Source organism: Gallinula chloropus (genome assembly GCF_964237585.1).
Source record: "Gallinula chloropus genome assembly, chromosome: 16".
NCBI lineage: Eukaryota > Metazoa > Chordata > Aves > Gruiformes > Rallidae > Gallinula > Gallinula chloropus.
This window is the reverse complement of record NC_140101.1, coordinates 5,611,868-5,632,227: the sequence shown is the minus strand read 5'-3', so window position 1 is coordinate 5,632,227 and position 20,360 is coordinate 5,611,868. Positions and strand designations below refer to the sequence as shown.

Below are 20,360 nucleotides of genomic sequence, written 5' to 3'. Positions count from 1 at the left end.
CTCAGGCCCCGCTCCAGCGGCAGCCATTTTCCGGGGGCTGGGGCTGGGCACCAGCCGCTAAAATGTCCTTCAGCGCCGCCGCCCCCCGCCCTGCCGGGCCTCTCCCGCCTGCCGCGGGCGGGGAGGCGCTCCCCTCTTCCCCTTTCCCAGCTCCGTGGGACCGCAGCGGGGCGCGGGGGTCCCCGCCAGGCCTGCGCTCGCCGCGGCTGCGCCGCCCGCCCCCACCCGCGCCGCGGGCGGCCGCTGCAGGGCCGAGGGCGGCCTGAAGGGAGAGCGCGGCGGGGCGGAGGGTCGCGGCTGCCGCCTTTCTTCCGCCGGCAGCGGGGCAGCGCGCCCCGGAACAGCTGGCTTCTCTCCCAGCCTGGCCTTCCCCCGCCGGTGGCGGAGGAGCCGTCGCGCCCTCCGGGGGTGGGCAGCGCGGGACGGGGGCCGCGGGCAGCGGCCGAGCCCCGCGGGACCGCCCGGGAGAGGCGAAATGACTGTCCGAGGCGGCGGGAGGAGCCCTCGGCCTCCGCCGGGCTGCGGCGGCAGGACAAGGGGATGTTTTTTCAGCTGACGTCGAGCCACGGACTCGAATGATCTGAGACCCCGGCCCTAGGGCGGGGGGAGGCGAGTCCTCCCTGAGCTGTCAGGAAACCCGAAGCGTGGGCGTGGGGCTCGGGCCGGCTCTGGGCCTGGGCCAGGTGCTGGGCAGCCTTCGGGCCCTTTTCCTATTATTATTACTGTAATCTGACAACCCTTTTAGAGGCATTGGTCGTGAATACTCCGCCTGCGTGAAAATCCGTCCTTTCTTTACATAAAAACCTTGAATGGGTTTGAATTTTCACTAGTGTTGAGATTCCTGCCTTGTAGCCTGACGGATAGCACTTCTGTAACACAATATTCTGGGATTACAAATAAGCATTCAGCAAGTTTATTTATGCTACTGGAGTCAGAGGTGCTTAATAGCTTTATTTGAATACTTGGCAAATAAGCTTTTTTTTTTTTTTTGCTTTTTTTTATTTAAAGTTATTTATTCTGGTAAAATAGTATTCTTTTAAAAAACTTCCATGTACATTTTCCAGTGTAGGGGAAGTCTTCACCTGTTTTTATTTGTAAATATATTAGAGGTAATACAAAGTGAGCTTATAAAAAGCATGGTAATTAAAGGCTGGGTGGAATGAATGTATCTTTGTTGTAAGCTGAAGTATTTGCATGTTGGTATGGCAGCGGTATCAAGCATGCTTAAAAAGGAAACTATTGTTGTAACATTCTTTATGTTAAGAACGATTAGATAAAAATCAGCTCTTGTTCTAGATAATACTGCTTTCAGCGAGCAGGAAAACCCAAACTCAGGTGGGCAAAAAGTGGGGCTTTAATTGGCACTGGTTTGCTAATGAGACATAATTATGATTCTGAGTTTGGGTTGTTTGGTTTGTTGGTTTTTTTTTCTTTTTTCAACTTCATCACAGGTAGGTATAGACCCAGCCACGCTCTGGTTTTTGGTAAAATAAAGGGTAATTTGTCAGGCTGCCTGTCTTTCAGTTGAGGCTTCAGGCTAAGTAGTCAGTAATCGTTGAACTTAAATCAACTAGCCATATAGATTTTGGTTGCCAGATCTTTAGCCAGCAATGTATACTCCTTAAAACGGAAAACGTTACTTGACTAACTGCCACTATTAAGTGGCTTAGTTTAAAAGTATGCTTAAATATTAATGTTCAGGCAGACTTAATGCTATGGATAGCATTCCTATGCCTTGGCAATAAATTCTGTCTTAGAGTCCTTTCTCACAAGCAGTGCTGACCGCTGTCCTTCATTCAGGAAAGGCCAGTTTCAAGTATTCATGAAGTGAATTCTGCTCTAAGCACTTCTTGTCCTACTGGTTTTGTGATGGCATATTGCCTGGTAATATGGCAATAATGATTTCCTCACCTTTGTGAACAGCTGCGTTTATTTCCAGTGCATTGTTTTGCACTGGACAAGTAGATACAGACTGACAGAGATCAGTGGTGCTGCTAACCCATATGGTTGTGCTTCCTCTCTGGTGTGTGCCAAAAGGCCTGGCCCTTAATGTAGGGCAGCAATGTCATTGAGGTAGGACTCTAAACCAAGTTTCACAAATGCTGGAAATGGATAAAGGTCTTGGTCAAGATGCATCCAAGTAGAAAAAGCAGAAAATAGTTACCTCTGATGCTGTTAAAGTGCTTCTCTGTAGAAGGAGAGAAACCTTGTTCACAGAAAGATGCAGGGACTAAGACAGTGAAGCAAGGATTTCTTCTATAAGACATGCCAGTCACTATGGGGTTGCAGCCATCTCTAGCCAGCACTTGTCAAGGATCAAAGACCTTTTTAAAGAACCTTTTGCAGCCCCTTGGTTTGCAGTGAATCTTCTAAATTCCTTTGGCTCTCTGCTTCAAAATGCTGCATTTGTGGCTTGTTTGCAATAATATCAAAGGATTTTTTCATGCTACAGGGTTTTTTTTTCACAGCATATGAACATGAGATGGGGTTGTCTTTCCTCCCCGCCTCGCATCTCCTACACCATAACACACGTGCTCCAAAATAGCATCAGCATGTGCTGTGCTGACATGCAGCTGTGAGTGGTGGGAGGCAGGATGCTCTCCTCTGCCCACCGAGTTGTGGCAGGAGGTGTCCAGTGCCTTGCCCTGGTCTTTGATGCCATGTGAAATAGGAGCTTTACAGTCTTGCTTACTTTCTCTGCTTCTTGGTTGGTGTGGGCTTGCTGCCTTGGTGAGGAAACACACAACTAAGGGTTTATTGCTCAGACCATTGTTGTTACGCGTGACATTTCCATTTATGTTTCCTTTTGGTTTTCCCCCCCTATTTTTATTCTAGGAGATAACATTGAACTCTTTGCCAAAGATTAGTTAGATTACAATATTAGTTAGATTACAGTATTCAAGGCTCTGACTTTAGGACTTGGACAAGGATGTGTAGTTCTGGCCCCTTTGTTAGGTGTGTTTTGCTCTGGTTGTTGATGACAGTGCTGCCCTTGCGCTATAGGGAGCGGCCCCCTTCGTTGCACAGCATGGCTACGCAGCCAGGCTGGGCCAGCATTGCAGCATAGGGTGCCCATCTGGAATAAAGATTGCTTGCTTCATGTCAGCAAGTAACATTTTGTTAGAATATAACTCATTTTAGAACTTGCCCGGGTCTGTAGGTGTTTGAATGCTGCTGCGTTCCTGGCAGGTGCAGAGTGTCGGGAGTGGTGTTCAGTAGGGGACACGGCAGCTGGCGTAGGCTGGGGTACATTTCAGCAGCGTTTTGGAGGTTTGCTACAGGTTAGGCTGGACTTATGACTCAGCACTCTGTTTCCGTGCTCCCCAAGTGGCAAATCGCAGTACTGCCAAACAGAGGATTAATTCCTCCCAAAACTGTGCAAATTGCTGCCAACTGGAAATGCTCTTTCCTGCTCTCAGTATGTGATTTTGCACCTGCACGTATGCAGTGCCGCTGTGTAACTGCTCTCTGCAAAGGGCTCAGCACTAAACCAGAGCAGCTGATGCTCTCCTGTCCTTATGGCGCTGATTCAGACCTGGCCTGAGGCCTGGCTGTGTTGTTTCACGTGCATCTCCAGGGTACATCAGCTCTGCAGTCCAAAGGTGTGGCCTCAGAGCTCAGTCCAACCGTATACCTGCGGTGAGTGGAGCATTTAGTATTTATTTAGCCACAGTCCTGTGCAGCTTGTGTAACCTGCATTGCCATGGTTAGGTGGCTGCCGCTCCTAAAGGAGACAGTTTGTGCTCTCGCAGGTAAATCTGTGTAAACCATGCTCAGCTCTGTGCTTGGCACTGTAGGTGTGCAAAACCTCCTGTATCACACACCAGTGTCCAGTTCTAATCGGATACCAGGCTAAGGCTCTTCCACCAGCAGTTCAGTACAGTTTGGGACATAAAATTAGTCTTTGCTGAACCTGCAGTTGTCAAGTTGCAGAAGAAAGGTTAAGGACTTGGTCAGACATGGGGACTAAACTCTGTAATTACACCCCTGTCCTTGTCACGATCTGACTGTAATGACAAGCAGTTCTACACTGAAGGTACTGGGAGGGATTTCACCCTGCTCGCTGTGTTGGATAAAGAGGGATTTCTAGTCTCTGCCACTGGAATGGGCTGTGTTTAAGAGTGTAAAATACTGACAGCGTTGTGAGAAGTTGCCTGCTCAGTACACTTAATATGCATCCTTTCAGGGGAGAATGTACAGGCTGTTTTTAAGTGGCTCGAGCCCTCCTGGTATTTGCAGCATAATGGCAGTCAGTACTAGGATTTCTTCGCTCTTTGAAGGCTGCTGTGTCAATGGCTATCTGCTTTTCTGCTAGAAAACATACTGGTCCGTGCTTCCTTTTCTCCAGCCTGATTCCTAGTAAAATCCTTGTTACTGCATTAAACCTTCACATCTCTCTACATATTTGAATTTGATTATCACGTTACACACTTAAAATGAGGACATAGTATTTAAATAATAGGCCAGCTTCCAAAAGCTAAACAAATCTAAGTATGTAGCCCAGCTATCAAACAAAATTAGTCTTATTGTGGTGACACTTAAATATTTGCAGTTCGTGTTATGCTTGCTATTCTTGCAACTTAGCTTGAATCAATAGCTAATTCTAACTATTAATCGTTCATTAGTTGTACAGACTTGCTGACTGAATTATTCTAATTTCACGTGCACCATTAGTTTTATAATTAACACTTTGAATGGAGGCTTCACAGTTTGGAGGAAAAGAACTGGAGGTAAAAGCAAGATAGTGATGCATTGTCTGTGTCTCATGACACATCTGGTTTTGTGAAAGGTTGAAGATAGGGCTTCTCTTGAGCTTCCCTAATCTGCTGGTGTCCCATACACGAGGGATGTGACTCTAGGAGCTCCACTGGGAAGGAGGGGGAGGAATTGTATGTGTGGGAGCTAACAAATTTGAAACTTTTAATGGGATTGTTAGCCAATTAACAATTATTTGCGATGTGTGAAACACTCAAGGATGTTTAGTTGCATTTTCCATAAATTTATTTAGGTCACAGAATTTTCTTGGTTGGAAGAGACCCTTTAGATCATCAAGTCCAGCTATCATCTTAACCTGCTAACCACCACTAAACCATATCCCTCAGCACCACATTCAACTGTCTTTAAATACCCCTAGGGATGGAGACTTCACTGCTTCCCTGGGCAGCCTGTTCCAATACCTAACAGCCATTTCTATGAAGAAGTTTTTCCTAACATCCAATCTAAAATACCCAATCTTGGTCTTCCAGGACTACTTTGAAAAAATCTCACATTGCCTGAAGGCTTTGGCCAATGCAAGTGATGGATTAAGGGCCTTTGAATAATTTTGTACTGCATAGATTTTAAAAATTGCAGTTGAAGTAACAAGAGTCAGTGAAATCAAAGGGTTACTGTTTTGAGGAAAATCTTAATGCAGTGATAAAATCAACAAGAGGAACTGTTAACTCACATTTAGTTCTCTCAGTCTTGTGGGATTTTGTGTTTTAACTGTTTGCTTTTATTGCAGGGGATGGGACTCACACTTTGCCATTCTTTGGGAATCTCATGTTTGTGCAGGAGTTTTCAGTTCACTTGGAGCTATGGAACCATGTTGCTTTATGTGAAAAAGTCTGTGAAGTTTGTTATTTAAAGCTCATCAGGGTGGTGGGCTGCCAGTCTGATTCCATAGAATCACAGAATATACTGAGTTGAAAGGGACCCATAAGGATCACTGAGTCTATTCCTCACTTCAGAAAATAGATCTGATAACAAATTATATTGAAAATACATACGTAAACATGAGGTAAGGGGAGGGTGTCTGAAGTGCCAGGAGCCTGGCTATCGTGTCGAGACAAAGGCACAGGTAATGTATCTCAGTGGGTGCAGGTTCATGCAGATGCTGAGCAGTAAATTACATTTACCAGCTGGTACCCTGCGTGCCATGTGCGATGCCTTACCACCCGTGAAAAAGGAATGTGGAGTAGAAATTTGCACAGGAGTTTCTGATGGTTTCTTCTCATTCTAAATTAAATTACTGCATTTTCTTTCCTCACTTCACAGGTTTTACAAATTAAAAACTTATCAGTAGTTATGCAGTGCTTTACTTCTTTTTAAAGAGGCTAGTTACCTTTGAATACAAGGCTGAATTCTGTTTAATTGCTCTCTAATTCAGAATTAGGACTGTAAAAATGAGAGTACAAACCTTTAAATAGACTCTCAGATCTGTTTTGAAACTCAGCTGGAAAAAAGGCATCATCACCATAGTGAATGATCCAACTTTATGAGCTCAGGTCAGCTTACATCTATGAACAAGTACCCAATTCTAAAAGAAGCCTAATTTGTTGTATGCGCTCAGTTCTGGAAGGTATTGATTGCATCCAATGAGCTTTTGGATCAAATGAGCAACTTCTACATATGTTGTAATGCAATTTTTGTAGAAAACTGGGCAATGGAGGGTTTGTCTTGTTTCTTTCTTAGAGTGCCTTTAAACATAGCGTTCTGCCTAGCTGGAGACAATGCAGGAATCAAATGACCCTTGCTAATTCTGCCCACATCTTGCAGTCACGCTCATTTTCTACTATCTTGTTACCATATTGGTCTTATGTTTGCTCCCTGCAGGGAACAACTAATAACTACAGAATGCACTGCATAGTTGGTACAGTAACAGCCTTTTCACTTTCTCTGGCAGTGTAGCTGGTTGGCTTTGAAAGCTTTATTGATGATGGGTGCCACAGTTTTGTTTGTGGTAACAGCTGTTGTTCGGGCCGATTTCATCGTTGTAGGGAATGTGATCTTTACCATTATCACTGCTCCTGCAAGCTCTTATTGGTTTGGTTGGTTGTTTTTTTACTCCAACTAAATCCCAACTGATTTAAGTGAGAATCTGGTTAGGTCAGGAACTCTTTCCCAGTTCAGACATCTCTTTTGAGACTGTGACACTGGTGTGACGGTTCTACCACAAGTAATGTTGAAGCCTCCTTTCCTTATCTTCCCATGTGATGGCCAGAGGCAGAAAGGAAGCCTATTTTACATACCTATATGAATATTGAAGTACCAGTTTATCTAAACGAGGGGCCAGATGCCTGCCAAGTCTTTTCCTCTGGTGTTTGACCCAATATTTGTTGAATATATAAATCCTTTCATAGCTGCTTTGTAGACTGAGGTGTCTGCAGAGGCATACAGGATATTTTCTGATATGTCTGGGATGTTGTTGAATTTAAGACTTGGCCTGCTAGGCAACCTTTCATAAAGAGGGATTTGTGGCATCAGTCTGAAACAGCTGTCACGATCTTGCTGTCATTGAAAATGTATGCAACACAAATCGCCGTTTCCATGTTTAATTCAGTGCAGGATTAAAATGCTCCTGGATTGAAGTGATTGAGTGTTTACACTAGCAAGACAATCCAGACTGAGTTGACTTGAGTCTATCCTTCCTGCATTATAGCTGTTCTGAAAATTGCTTACTTCAACTGTAATTCTTCTGGCCTCAAAAACATTTGTACAAATTGGGTACTGCTGCTGCCTGCAGTACTTTATCCCACATTATTATAAATACTTTATGAAAATAATCTCTTTACCAAACTACTTTAGTTCTCTGAGCTGTAAACGAAGTCCCTGATACCATGGTGCTATGGATTAGAGATTTTTATCATTCTAAATTTAATCCTGTTTTCTTGGTTGGTTTCCATGAGGGGTGGAAAAAATAGAGAAGGGGGAGGTTTGCCTGGTGATCCAGTTACTTACCGTGCAAATTATGAAATCGTGTAGGTGTGGGGCTCAGCACGGAGCCTAATCTTAGGTTTTTGCAAACAATTTTGAAGACCTAATTAAAGTTAGTTGTGCTTGTAAAAGACGTGTCAAATGACTATGTAATTCTTTGCAGGTTTTCTGTCCTTATTTTTTGGTTTTCCTGTGGCAACTCCTTTCATCTAACTAGTTACTTTGTTCTGATGCAAACAGGGGTCCAGCCCTCCAGTATGCACTTGGTGTTTGCACTGCCACTGTTGCCTGTTTATATTTGCAACTGCTGCTTCTTGTGATATGTGAATTAACAACGTATTTTCCATCTTCTCAAAACATTTGTGCGCAAAACTTCCTGTGGTTTGCAATGTCTCTTCTCCTGGCCTGCCCACGTTTTTACTGGATTACAGCAGCAAAGGTGTAACAGCAGTATGACCTCTTTCTTTTACTAGTGTCATACCACAGTAAGGATAATGCTCACAGGAGTTTAGGTTTGGAGAACGCAGCTTCACCTTTGCATCTTGTTGCATGCCACAGTGTAAGCCTTCAGGTGGGCTTTTCACTTTGATTCTGAAAGCACAGTTAATAAGGTGGTTTCCAGGTGGCTCCCCACAAATGTATTTTGCTAAATTCAGGATATTGGTAGCTGTAATAGTTTCTTACTGCCTGTTTAATTTTAACTTACTAGAAAAGCAGCTGCCTGTCCATCCCAAAATCTAATTTTGCTTGTTTCTTCTGGCATTTGCAATTTATGCATAGTTTTGCACTTAAAATATTTGCTCAGTTGCTATTTAAGTTACACATCAAGTTTCTCTGTATGAAGAATATATACAAGCATAAAATAAAAACGGGTAAACCGCTCCTTCTATATCATTTCAGTGTGCATCTGAAATGGAAATTAGTGATGAAATTGATCCAGGACGAATTACTTTTCAAGAAGTACAAGAAAAAGTGTAGTTTGGCATGGTGATTAAAATCACAGTGTGATTAAAATCACCAAGATGATTAAAATCACCGAGGAGAATATTCATATCAACTTCAGTCTTTAGCACTGGTGTACCCAGTGAAGCTTGCACACCGGGCCATGATCATGCCACTCTCTGCATGGACCCTGGGGTCCATGCTTTGTGTCATCCTTCCAGTGCCCACCCAGCAGTCCCATGAAGAGGCTTCTGGCCATGTCAGATAAGTAGCTGTCACACTTATTGAATGATACACAGCTACTGTTCCACTATCAAAAGAGAGTATGTCGCTGTTCCCAAGTTGTTTTTATACCTGGAGAGAGTTGGTATATGTGATATTTGTGAGTGGAATGGACAAAGTAATGGGATATGTTTGGCATTCAGCTCTGAAAGGATGTGAAAGCGTGGTTGAAACAGAGATACACCTCTAAAAGCTAGCCAGCTCTGCTATCCAGCACTTGTCTGTGCAGTTGCTTGCAGAAAACAGCTTTAAGTTTAGGATGTAGAGAAATTATTTCATGTTGTGCAATTTGGTGCTGAAAACTGCTCTAAGTAATGTTTGGGTGTAGTAAAACTCTGAAGACATCAGTTTGGAAAAACAAATCAGTACCCAAATTGTTTGAAGGGCATATTCTGCCATTTGTCTTGGCAAGCTGATGTGTGGCCTCACAGTTTTTACAACTGTGAAGTCAAACTGTTAATGATCCTCTGAGGAATAAGAGGTGACAAAAATGACATACTAATAGATACCCTGAAAATAGTCTTCAGTCTCAGATTTGTTTTTTCTCCATTTTTTTTTTCCTATTAAGCAGCATGAGGCATGCTCTGGCAAAAATAGTTTGTGCCAATATAGGCCAGAGAAGGACACTGATTAATCCATCCAAATGGCATAATTTTCTGTCAGTCTTGTTCCAACTTTGACATCTGGATTGTGTAATTTTGTTGGTTCTTCAGGTTTGCACATTTATGTTTTTTATTGGTACATATTTTTTAAAACCCCCAAAACACAGCATTACTCCTCTGTGTCAGCTATTGCACAGGACTGATTTGGATGGCATTCTATTTTTGTGATAGGTTTTTCATCAAGGCTCCTACTGCTTGACACAGCAGAAGTGGAAACGACCACTTCCCTCCTGTTGCTTCACTTCAAGGGCTCTTTCCAAGTGAGGATAGTTGTGGTAAGAGTAAGGAAACTGATACTAGGGAGTTTTCTAGCTACTTCTATTTCAACACTTAGATGAGATTGAAAGGTTTATGAGTGGTTTACACAAGGATTAAGAGAGGCCTAAGTTTTTCTTTAAAAATAATGACCAAGTTTGGGGTTATTGGGCCCTCTCAGTGAGTTACTTGTGATATTAGATGTTTATGCAACACAGGCACTTCTTATTTCTCATTCTTCGACGACTTTGATATCAAAAGTTGCGGATGCTCACTTAATTATGAACGTCTCCAGAGCCAGATGATGATGATGATTAAAACTTGGCATACAGTACATTTTAACACTAATCTTCACAAGATTCTCTGTAATTAGATAAGTATTCTCCTGAATTCATAGAGAGGAAAACTGTAAGGGTCCAAACCTGATTCTGTTTTCGAGTTGCTGTCAACTCTTAAGGCTCTTAATAGGAGAACATCAAGCCCTTAAGTGATTTGTCTGAAGACAAGATGGTGGGAGAGTTTGATTGAATCTTGGGTGTTCTTGATGCACAGGCACCTGGCTGATAGCTTGAGACGTCTTGCTTGACATTTCAGCTTTTTTCATTTCAGTGTTTATCTTCAAAGGTCATCAATTTATCTATAACTTTAAAAAGCAGTGTACAGCATGTCAAGTTCTACACCTGTTATTGAGCCCTCTTGCTCATCGCTGGTGTTCTTATATTTGTCTGTCTCTTGCTGATAGACACCCCCAGAAATAACATGGAAGACACTATGGAATAAAGTGAAATGACTTCATACTGTCAGAGGCATAGTAAAGGAACTGAGAAATGACTGAAGGCTGAAATGTTCAGCTGGAGAGATGACAGTGTTCTTGGGTGGTGATTGTTTTGTCGGTGGTGCTCCTAACACTCACACTTAGGACTCTGCAGTAGGTTCATATGTCCTAGAGCAGGGTGAGATGCATCCCCAGTTTGAGGGTTGACCAAGCTGGTGGGGAGGCACTTCATGCTGTGGTGATGAGAGGGGAGCCTCAAGTATCTCATTCAGCCCCCCTGCTCTTCCCTTGTACTTGCAGGGTCAGTGTGGCTCCTCACTGGATGAACTGTCACTCCATGTATGCATCTGCTAGTCCGGGCACATCAGCGTGTATGGTTTGGGCTCTTGAATAGCCACAAAACAATTCCAGCTTCCTCTCTGCTGCTTTGCACCATCTCCCTTATTAAAGATTCCTTGGTAACCTTTTGATGGCTGATTAATATGTCAGGTGATTAATGACTTTCATCTGACACATCGATGGGCTTAAGCCATGGTGAAATATGTCCTTCCCATCCTGTTGTTTCATTCTGCTGCTTTCCACAAAGGAAGCACCAGAGGGGTTGTCTTGCCAGAAGCTGCTTCTGCCTGCTTCCAGTTGCCTTGGTTTTGGATACATGTCTGTGGTGCTGAGCTGGAGTGGCAAAAGTTGTTTAAGGAAAGGTGATGAAAGTACATCTAAAATATTCCAGGAACAACACGGGTAGCTCGATGAGAATTTCTTCTTTGTCGTGTTGATCAGTGATTGGCAGTTTGACGTGACTGTGATTGGATCAAGTGTTCCTGCAGTGCTTTTGCTCTGAAAAGCTCCAGCTCACTACATTTTTTTAGGGGGTGCCTGGCTTTAAACAGATGAGAATTTGCATTAGATTTAGGCATAAAAAAATTAGGCATGTGCTTTAATTACTTTCAGCAACTATAACACTACAGGTGTGACTGCAGCACGTATGCCTAGATGTGCTAGCTTTAACCTACTAAATACGAGACAATGTTGCCTTCATTTGGCAGAATTTGGTTTCCTTGTGTCTTTGCATCTTGCATTTTTGCACAGAAAGATGCCATTTCTGTGATACCAGTGTTGGAGTGCTGCTTGGTATGGCTGAAAAATAATTTTCCCTTTTTCATTCCCCACTGCCCCTTCCCTCACTCCCGGTCTTGTAAGTGGATTAATTTTCAGCCCGAGCAGGTCCCAGATTCAGCTCTCAGCACAAGCAGATGTACCCTGCACAGCTACCACAAGCAGTTGGTGGGGATGAGAGGTTCAGACCACTTCCCATTTCGGCAGTGACACAGACTGATGTGGAAATAAAGCAAGCCTAATTAGCCCAACTAATGGGTGTAGCTAATTATAAAGACGTATTCATATTTGCATGTAGAAATATGCAGAGGATTGTGCCTGTTAGGTTTGAATGTTCCTGCCCAAGCCTGTGCCGTCACAGTGCAACTATCTGCAGAGGTAAAGCTGACTTCTCTCATAGGCTAAACAGCGCTGCAGCAGTGTTCCTGCACTGAAAGGTCGTGTGTGTGAGGATTGCTTGTCTGCTATCCTAACACGTGGAATCTTCATTAAGGTGGGAATAATTGTATTAAGATGCACTGATGATGGAGGTATGTAATGTGGTTACTGTTAGTAGTGAGTGGCAAGATACTTAGAGCAAGTACTGTGCTATCAGCTTGTGTATGCTGGTACAGCTGTGGGCAATTTTTATGACAGTAAGTGTTATTTAAAATTTAAGTAGAGTTGACATCATGGTCTTTTGACCTAATTCCCAGGCTTTTGTATTAGTACTAAAATGATCTGGGATATTATACTGCAGTACACTGCAGAATGGCACTGTTAGGAAAGATTGATACAACACTGGTGTTTGAATAGGAAATGGAGCATAGAAAATTAAGAGATAATGCTGTGATCTTCCGATGGGAAGGGTTGCATGCGTAGCTCCTGGGTGGAAAGCCACAACTGTAGTTAGAAACTAACCCTATGGGAAAGTGATCGTATGAGAAACCATGGATAACCTCTTACTGCTTGTTGCATGAGTACGCAAGGTGATGTTCCCTTTTCTTTTAGTAGTAGTTTGCATGTTGCTAGATGCCCAGTTTGCATTAACACAAGTTGACTTTATCCTAACTGGCAGGAAAAAGAAATCATTGAGCCCATGTAGATTATTCCAAATTTTCACTGCCAAATTCAATTTATTACATTCTTCTTCCTAGACAACTTGCTTCCATGACAACCCTGTGTCAGAAGATGCATGGACAGGCCCCATGTTTCCTATAACTTTGTCTTTGGGATGATACTAGCAGCATATTTCTCATGATCTTTAAAAGCACCAGAGAAAAGTAGTGCTTGCTTGGTTTTTTGTTTTGGGTTTTTTTTTTTATTTTTAGAAGTGCAAATTATCATTTGGAAAGCACCCTGCTTTAATAGAAGTTTCACTTGCCTAGAAATACTAATACATCATTTTTTTAAAATTAAGGTTGTTTTAAGAGTGTGGTTTTTGTTTAGGCACAGGGTGAGAGTCTGCCTTTGCTGCAGAGGCAACTTGTTGCTTTTAACCCAAGTACCATCCGGATGCCCCAATCTGACTGACGGTAGTTGTGCTTACAGGCTGCCTTGGGGGCAGAGGCATTATCTAAGTGTTGCATCTACTTGTATAAATAGTCCTCCACTTGCAGTGAGGACAAAGGCCTTGGAAAGAAGAGGAGAGTGTTTTATCTTGCTGTATCTGTGGGTATGGTTCCAGAAGTCCTGATGCCTTGCACTGAAGAGTGAAGCTCCAGGGTAGATGTTAAAGCCGACCTTACCTGCAGTGCACACATCCAGACATCAGAAAGCAAAGGTGCATCTCCAGTACAGAATTAGCTTGTGTTTATTCTGGGGTCCGATCCCCCACATACCCCAGCCTCCCTCAAAAATGCCAACCCTAGGCCATAGTAATCTAACAGGGACTAGCAAGGTTTCACTTCAGCCTGAGTCGGCAGTCTGTGGGTCTTGATCTTAAAAGGCAGGCCAGCCAGGCTGATAATATTTCACTGCCGTGCCCTACTTAGCCCCAAGTAATACTTAGTTATCTATTTCTTTCTTTACACACCTCAGAACTCCTGCATTGGCACTTTAATCCTGGATTTGTCTGCTCTGTTTTGCTTCCCTGCAGTATTTTAATAGCAGTGCCATAAGGAGTATGCCTGCATGCAAGCTTGCTGAGAGCAGACATCAGCCTTCTAGTATAGCTTTGTTGGCTGATGTGTAAGACCTGCAATTTGGGGAAAATGTATTTAAAGGAACTGTTTAAAGTTTAGTGGACAGAAGAGGAAATGTCAGGCAGGAGAGAAGAAATTAATTTGGTCTGCTGAAAGGTTTTGCTGCCAAATATTTTGGTGTGATCTATGTTAGCAATAAGTAACTCCATTTGGAAATTATTTTACAGGGAGGATTGTTGTATTACTATTGCAAACAGCAGCTCCGTGCTGGGGAGCACAAATCCTGCACGCATTCATGGATAAGCCAAGTAAAAACATAGTTATTTCCCACAGGAATTCTATCCTGGTATGTGGATGAGGGAAGCGCTATGGAGGATGCAGCTGCCTATGTAGGGCTTTGTACAGAGGAGATCCCTCTGTGCTGGGATAGCTCAAGCTGTAACTGGTTTTAGTAGAGGCACATCCTTAATTCTTAAGCATCAAGTAATTTCTTCTGAAATGTTAGACTTCTGCTTGGAGTGGTCATGAAGATTTGCTACTGTCTTGATGTGCCTAAATGCTTGCTGGATTTTTGTGATAGCTTGGCTTGTTTAACTTCTTTACCAACTTGACAACGTCTGCCCAGTTATTTTCTGTTCAACTTACAACCTCTCTCTGTTGAGCAGGACAGAGAGAAAACTTGACAGCTGTGTTTCATCATCTTTCAGATCTCAGTGTTTCACCCAGTGCAGGTTTAGTGCAGTCTTTGTCATGGGATCTGAAAATTTTATTGCTTCATTTTTTTGCTATGAGGCTGCATTGTAAATGTAAAGCTGGCTTGTTCAGCATGCAGGCAGAAATGGGGCTGCATTTATGGCGGCTTGGGCTTCCTCTGTGTGTGTGTGATTATTCTGGGATATTTTTGTTTCTTCCCTTCTAATTACTTAAACCAGATTGGGTCACAGATAAAGGTTGTAGGGCTGTAATACTTTTACAGCTATATTAAATATCATCTTAAGAGACAAATTTGTGTGATAATTGGTTTGCTTCCTTTTCTACGAATTTATTTTAAGCCAGATGTGCTGTGGGAGGAGGATGGGGGAATGTTGCCTGCTAGTATTTTTATTATTATCACCATCATTCACCCTTTTTAAATTTTAGGGCTGTTGTTTCTGCAAGGAAAGGGTTGATTTTATTTTTTTTTTTAAATCATTTTGCTTTTACTCCTGAGGATAGGTGAAGGTATTTTATTCAGGCATCAAATTAATTACTTTTGTGCAGGAGACAGTTGATTGAAGTGCAGTTGTATTTCTTTTAATTTTCCTTCTTTACCATCTGAGCAAGCACTGCTACCTGATTCATCAGTGTCTTACAGCAAATCAGTAGCTAGGCTTTCCTCTAACCAGAGGGGTTTGGGCAGTTTCAGCTGGGTGGTGAGCCTGTGAGAAATTCAGGTGCCTGCATTCCATGGTGTAGAACTTAACAATGGTTTGATTCCTGCTTTGCTAATGTGGAAAACTTTTCTCAGCATCCAAAAATTTACTATTTCCACATGGTTATTTCCTGTGTTGGGTGAGGTAAGCTATTTTGTGAGGATTTCTTCTGGTTTATAATTTCTAGTATTCAAGGGAATTATTAAAAGAAAAATAAAATTATTATTTATTCCCTTTCTACCCTACTCCTCTAGCTATCATCTGTAGCACTGGTATCCTTGTAAGCCTGGGTTTACTGGGATTCAGTAGTGAGAATGGAGTGAGTGTGACGCAGCAGAGAACTTGGCACCACACGGATGCCATGCTGTTGTCTTGGCACCACGTGTAACTGATTTCCCCCTTTTTATTTTCTCTAAATGATCAACTTCAGCTGTCTCCCTGTGCGTGTTGGAGCACACTGCAGGTCAGAATGCTCCCAGCCCCACTGCATCCTCAGCGCTGCGTGCACGATTACCTCTACGTGCCACAGATGGAAATTGAACATCTAATTACTTTACGAGATTTGTGAACAGAGATTTAGAGCCTGCTTAGCCTCTGCATGAGAAGTACTTTCTGTGTGATTTCAAGTCTGCTTTTGTTCTCCTCAGGTCCTTTCACAGATGTTGTCACTACAAACCTGAAACTCGGCAATCCCACAGACAGAAACGTGTGCTTCAAAGTTAAGACCACAGCACCACGTAGATACTGTGTAAGGCCTAACAGTGGAATTATCGATGCAGGAACATCAATTAATGTTTCTGGTAAGCCATACAAGTGGGTTTTTTTGGTGATTGAAAACAGCTTATTTTAATCAGTGCTTTTTTGGAATGCTTTGCAATCTTCAAGTGTTTTCTTTAATATTTGTAAAAGCAAAAGGTGGTGATTTCATGGAGAAACCGCCATTTCATAATAGATCTTCTCTTCTTCCCAGCCTAGCAGTAATAGGTCTGGGTTTACATCTTGTTGGGGGGGCAGGAGGGAGGTGAGTGGAAATACATAAATGATTTATATAGTTCAATAACAGTCTAAGCCAGCCTGTCCGAATCAGCCCTGCCCTCCCTGTGGGATTATTTTTGTACAGTTAGTTTTTTGTCAGCTTGATTTCCTGAACCAGCTCACCACTGGCCCAAACGAGTGCTTGGACAGGCATGTCAAGGGAAGAATAAAACTGGGTGGACTGCAGCCACACACCAGTTTAGACTCATCCAGGCTGTTCCCAAACTGCCTAATATAACCAATAATGAAAACATTTACTTTCAAACCATGCTTATTTTGTGTTCCTTGCAGATGCAATATGCTTTGGTGTTATAAATGTCAAGTGACTAAATCTTTGCTGTTCCATAGGAAAAGTTAATGATTTTCTCTAATGAGTCAGTAGCTCTTGACTTGCCTAAGTTTGGTAATGGAAAGGCAAAGGAGTGACTTACTTTGAAAGCATAAAGAGCTGAGTATTTCCCATAAACAGAATGTCTGCATATTATTAACTTGCTGATGATACATGCTTGAAAGCAATGTATTTTCTCAATGACTTCTCCAATCCATGTTTTTATTAAAAATTCTGACAGAGCATGTAGTAGTGGCATACTGCCTAAATGAAGCCTGACTCTTCGGTTAGGAAAATTAAATCTATAAACACGCTAATTTGTTTTACTATTTTAAAGAAATTTTAATATTGGCATAATTTTTAAAAATACTGGTAGGTTATACATTTTGTTATTAGGTCTCTTAACAAACTTTTTTAGCCTGGAGTAAAAAATATTGGGAGCTAAAATCACTGCTTTTTAGTGGGGGGAAAAAAGTCAAAATGTAAAAACCACTTTTACTTAATAAAATGTGAGATGTTTAAACCCCTCACCCTTGGAGACCTTGCTTCAACAAAATAAAAATTGATCCTAAAAATACTTTGCGCTGGTACATTAAGAGAACCTAATCCTGTAAATTGCCTTATGCACGCCTACCTTTGCACACCCATTGGCCTGTTGTCTTTGGGATTCCTGTTGTGTCAGGTTGAGCATGCATATGGTTGCAGTTAATGTCTGGGGAACGTCAGGGTGAGGAGATAACCGGTGCAGTGTGGTAGCCACAGGTGGGGCAGGCAGAGCACTGCAGAAGGGTAGCACGTATCCAGTAATGACTAATATGTAAATGAAAACACTCTCTGGAGAGAAATTGAGATTTCTAAAACTCGGACAATTCCCAAGTAAAGCTGTCTGTCTTCTCTACTTGCTGCAGGCAAGCATATTAAATGCATAGAAATCAATGAAGCGATAATGAAAATTAGCATGGTTTCTAGCTACAAATTATCTCCATGCTATAAAGATGTGGATCCTTTTCATCTTCCAGATGAACCTTCAAAATCAAAAGCCCTCTTTTGCTGGCACAACCCATGTTTTTAAAAAATGTCATCTTGATCTCAACATTGAGCGTTTCCTTCAACTTCTGCTTACAGTGACCCTTCCTTCTGCCTCGTGCAGAACGTAGTATAGGTGCTGTTGTACGAACCCTTTTTGTTACGCTACCAGTGTGCCTACATCCTCCGTGCTTCTCCAGCCCAACTCTTTCCAGCAGCATACCAGATATAACATGGATCTAGTCCAAGACTTGACTTCAAGTAACCCATTATGAGAGACTGCTGTGCTAACACTAAGCTGTGCTTTGCTCTTGCTTTGACGTTTTTTCCTTTCCTGATAGATTCATTCATAGTGATTTATGGTTGGGGTTTGCAAATGGCTGTGGCCTATTGGATCACAAGCTCACGTTTGTGTTGTACATGTTTTCATGCTGATCATAATTTAGGATTATTATTTATTATTACTAAGTTGCCAGTCCTTGCATTAACATTATATTTTAAAGTGCAAGTAGTACACATACATTGTTCTTAACTTAATATATTAAGGTAACTATATGTAGATGTGTTACAGAATTCTGGGGTTATAAATGTTAATTCTTAATTTGTTAAGACATTCAAAATTGAAGGTGTTGTCATGTGTTGTGGCTGAATTTCTCTTTCATAGAGATATATATATTGATGTCCTGAAAGCTCCTTTAAACCATGTGTGGGTTGTGAAGATGGCGGTGTCTTTGGTTCCGATGAGCAGAAGGGATCTTCTGGACAGGGACTTCAATTTGCAGAACAGAACTGGTTTTGAATTCACAGAAAGAGAGGAGATGTGTTTGAGCTTTGCTTTGCAGTAATGTTGCTTAAGAACCGAGGGCTGATTTTTGGAGTTAAGAAAGTAAAAAATAAATAGAATTTGTTTCTTGGCCTATGATTCAGTTTTTTTTCAGTCATGTAATTCATCTTACACAGGGCATAAAAATGGGACTTGAATTCCTCCAAACCTAGTAGTGATGAGGAATTATTAGAATATAGCTAATTCCCTAATAACTTTTGGACACTTCAGCTAATTGGGCTGTATTTACTATATGCAGTCTGTCCTCTTGAGAATTGCCAACTGACTTTAACACAGTCTCTTGGTAGCACTGCCTTGGTACTGCACATTGCCTCCCCAAAAAATGGGGCACAGGAGCAGTGGCATAAAGCTTTAGAACAATATATTAGATTCTTATCAGCAGAGGCTGAGTTTGGGGCAGCCTTACCTTCCTGGGGCTATAGTAACTGGATGCCTTTAAACACCTGAGAAGCTCTCTGTACGGTTTTGTTGTACGAGAAGATGTTCTGCCCTAAGATAAAGACAGCAATCAGAACATGATTCTACTTCATTCCATACTAGTATGATGACTCATTTAAAACATATAAAATGCTAGGAAAGTAAAGCTTGCTTTATTCTAGTGGGGTGTCAAACACTGGCAGCCTGTGCCTAAATATCTGCATTTAAGGCCCCATCGGCCCGCGCTGCTGGCTGCGCTGGCAGGTTTGTAGCTGTGCTTTCACCTGTTATGCAATGACATGTAATTTTAACAGCCCAGCTTTATGTAACTTGGGAAGCCTATGTGTGTGCTGTCAGCTGATGCTGTTGCGTTTGGGCTGAAGGACTTTGAAAAGAAGGGTTATTTACACACGCTCTGTTTTTCTTTAACGTATCTTATTTCAACAAAGATAGCTGATTTTTTCTGGCTTGTGAGAGCTTGGAGTCTAAATGGAAGGAATGAATGGATTACCAAGGAAAAGGGAAAAAATATAAGGAGATGCTGATGAGTCTGCAGATAGGTGTGTGATGGGGGGAGAGAGGAAGGATGGGTGGTACCATCTGTGTCCTGCTGAAGAGAGCAGTCTGAACACACTTCCTGAAAATGGGGAGAAGCTGACGCTATCCTTAGGATGCTGTCAAATATCCAAGGAGGGTGATTTTTAGGCTTTTGTAAACGTCCCTGACTTTGAAAAGGCAGTTTGCATTGCCCCCCGGAGCATGCTTCTGCAACCACTGCACAGTGGGTCTGCCCCTTTCACTAAGACTCCAGCCGTGCCCTGTTTTTAGTGTTACTGAAATATTTACAGTAAGAACTATGTAAACATGATCTGAATGTGAAGTGGTGCAGTGGGGTCCTGCATGTTTCTATAGATGCCAGCGTCCTTTCCTCACCTCTGGCAGAGCTGATCAAATTGCAAAGCGATCTTGAGGCTTGCCCCTGTAACTGGCTGGGATGTTTGATGTGAAGGTGACAGAAATGTGGAAGATTTGATCTATCCAGACAACAAAGAATTTCATGCAGTGCCATTTGGGAAAATTATCGATAAAGCTAGAAGAGAAGAATAGATTCATGGGGCTACTTAAAGAGTAAACACTGATGTGGAGGATGGAAGTGTAATAGCAGGAAGTTACTAGTGACATTTCTTGAGAATGATTCTTGTTACTAATCTTGTTTAATGCTTTTATAGCAGTTCTGGCACAAAAAGAGTACACAACCAACCGTGATGATGATGCAAAGTTGGGAGGCTGAAGATATGCAGCAGAACTGGGTGTCCTTGAAGGCTCCAGTAAGAGAAGCCAGCTGAGTTTCATCAGAAAAGCTGCAAAATCACATACATGGAGGATAAAATACTCCTGTTATTATCACCAGCTTTTAAATGAAAGGGGCAAGATAGGGTGACCAAGAT

The 20,360-nt window shown here is 42.3% G+C and overlaps 1 protein-coding gene across 1 annotated transcript in view; it reads left to right on the top strand.

Annotated features, from left to right (window-relative positions):
* The window catches only part of VAPB (VAMP associated protein B and C), a 29,941-nt gene that overhangs the window by 295 nt on the left and 9,286 nt on the right, over positions 1 to 20,360 (top strand). The window contains exon 2 of the mRNA XM_084271722.1: positions 15,910 to 16,062. Coding sequence (XP_084127848.1) covers positions 15,910 to 16,062 — 153 coding nt within the window. The remainder of the gene's footprint in view (positions 1 to 15,909; positions 16,063 to 20,360) is intronic.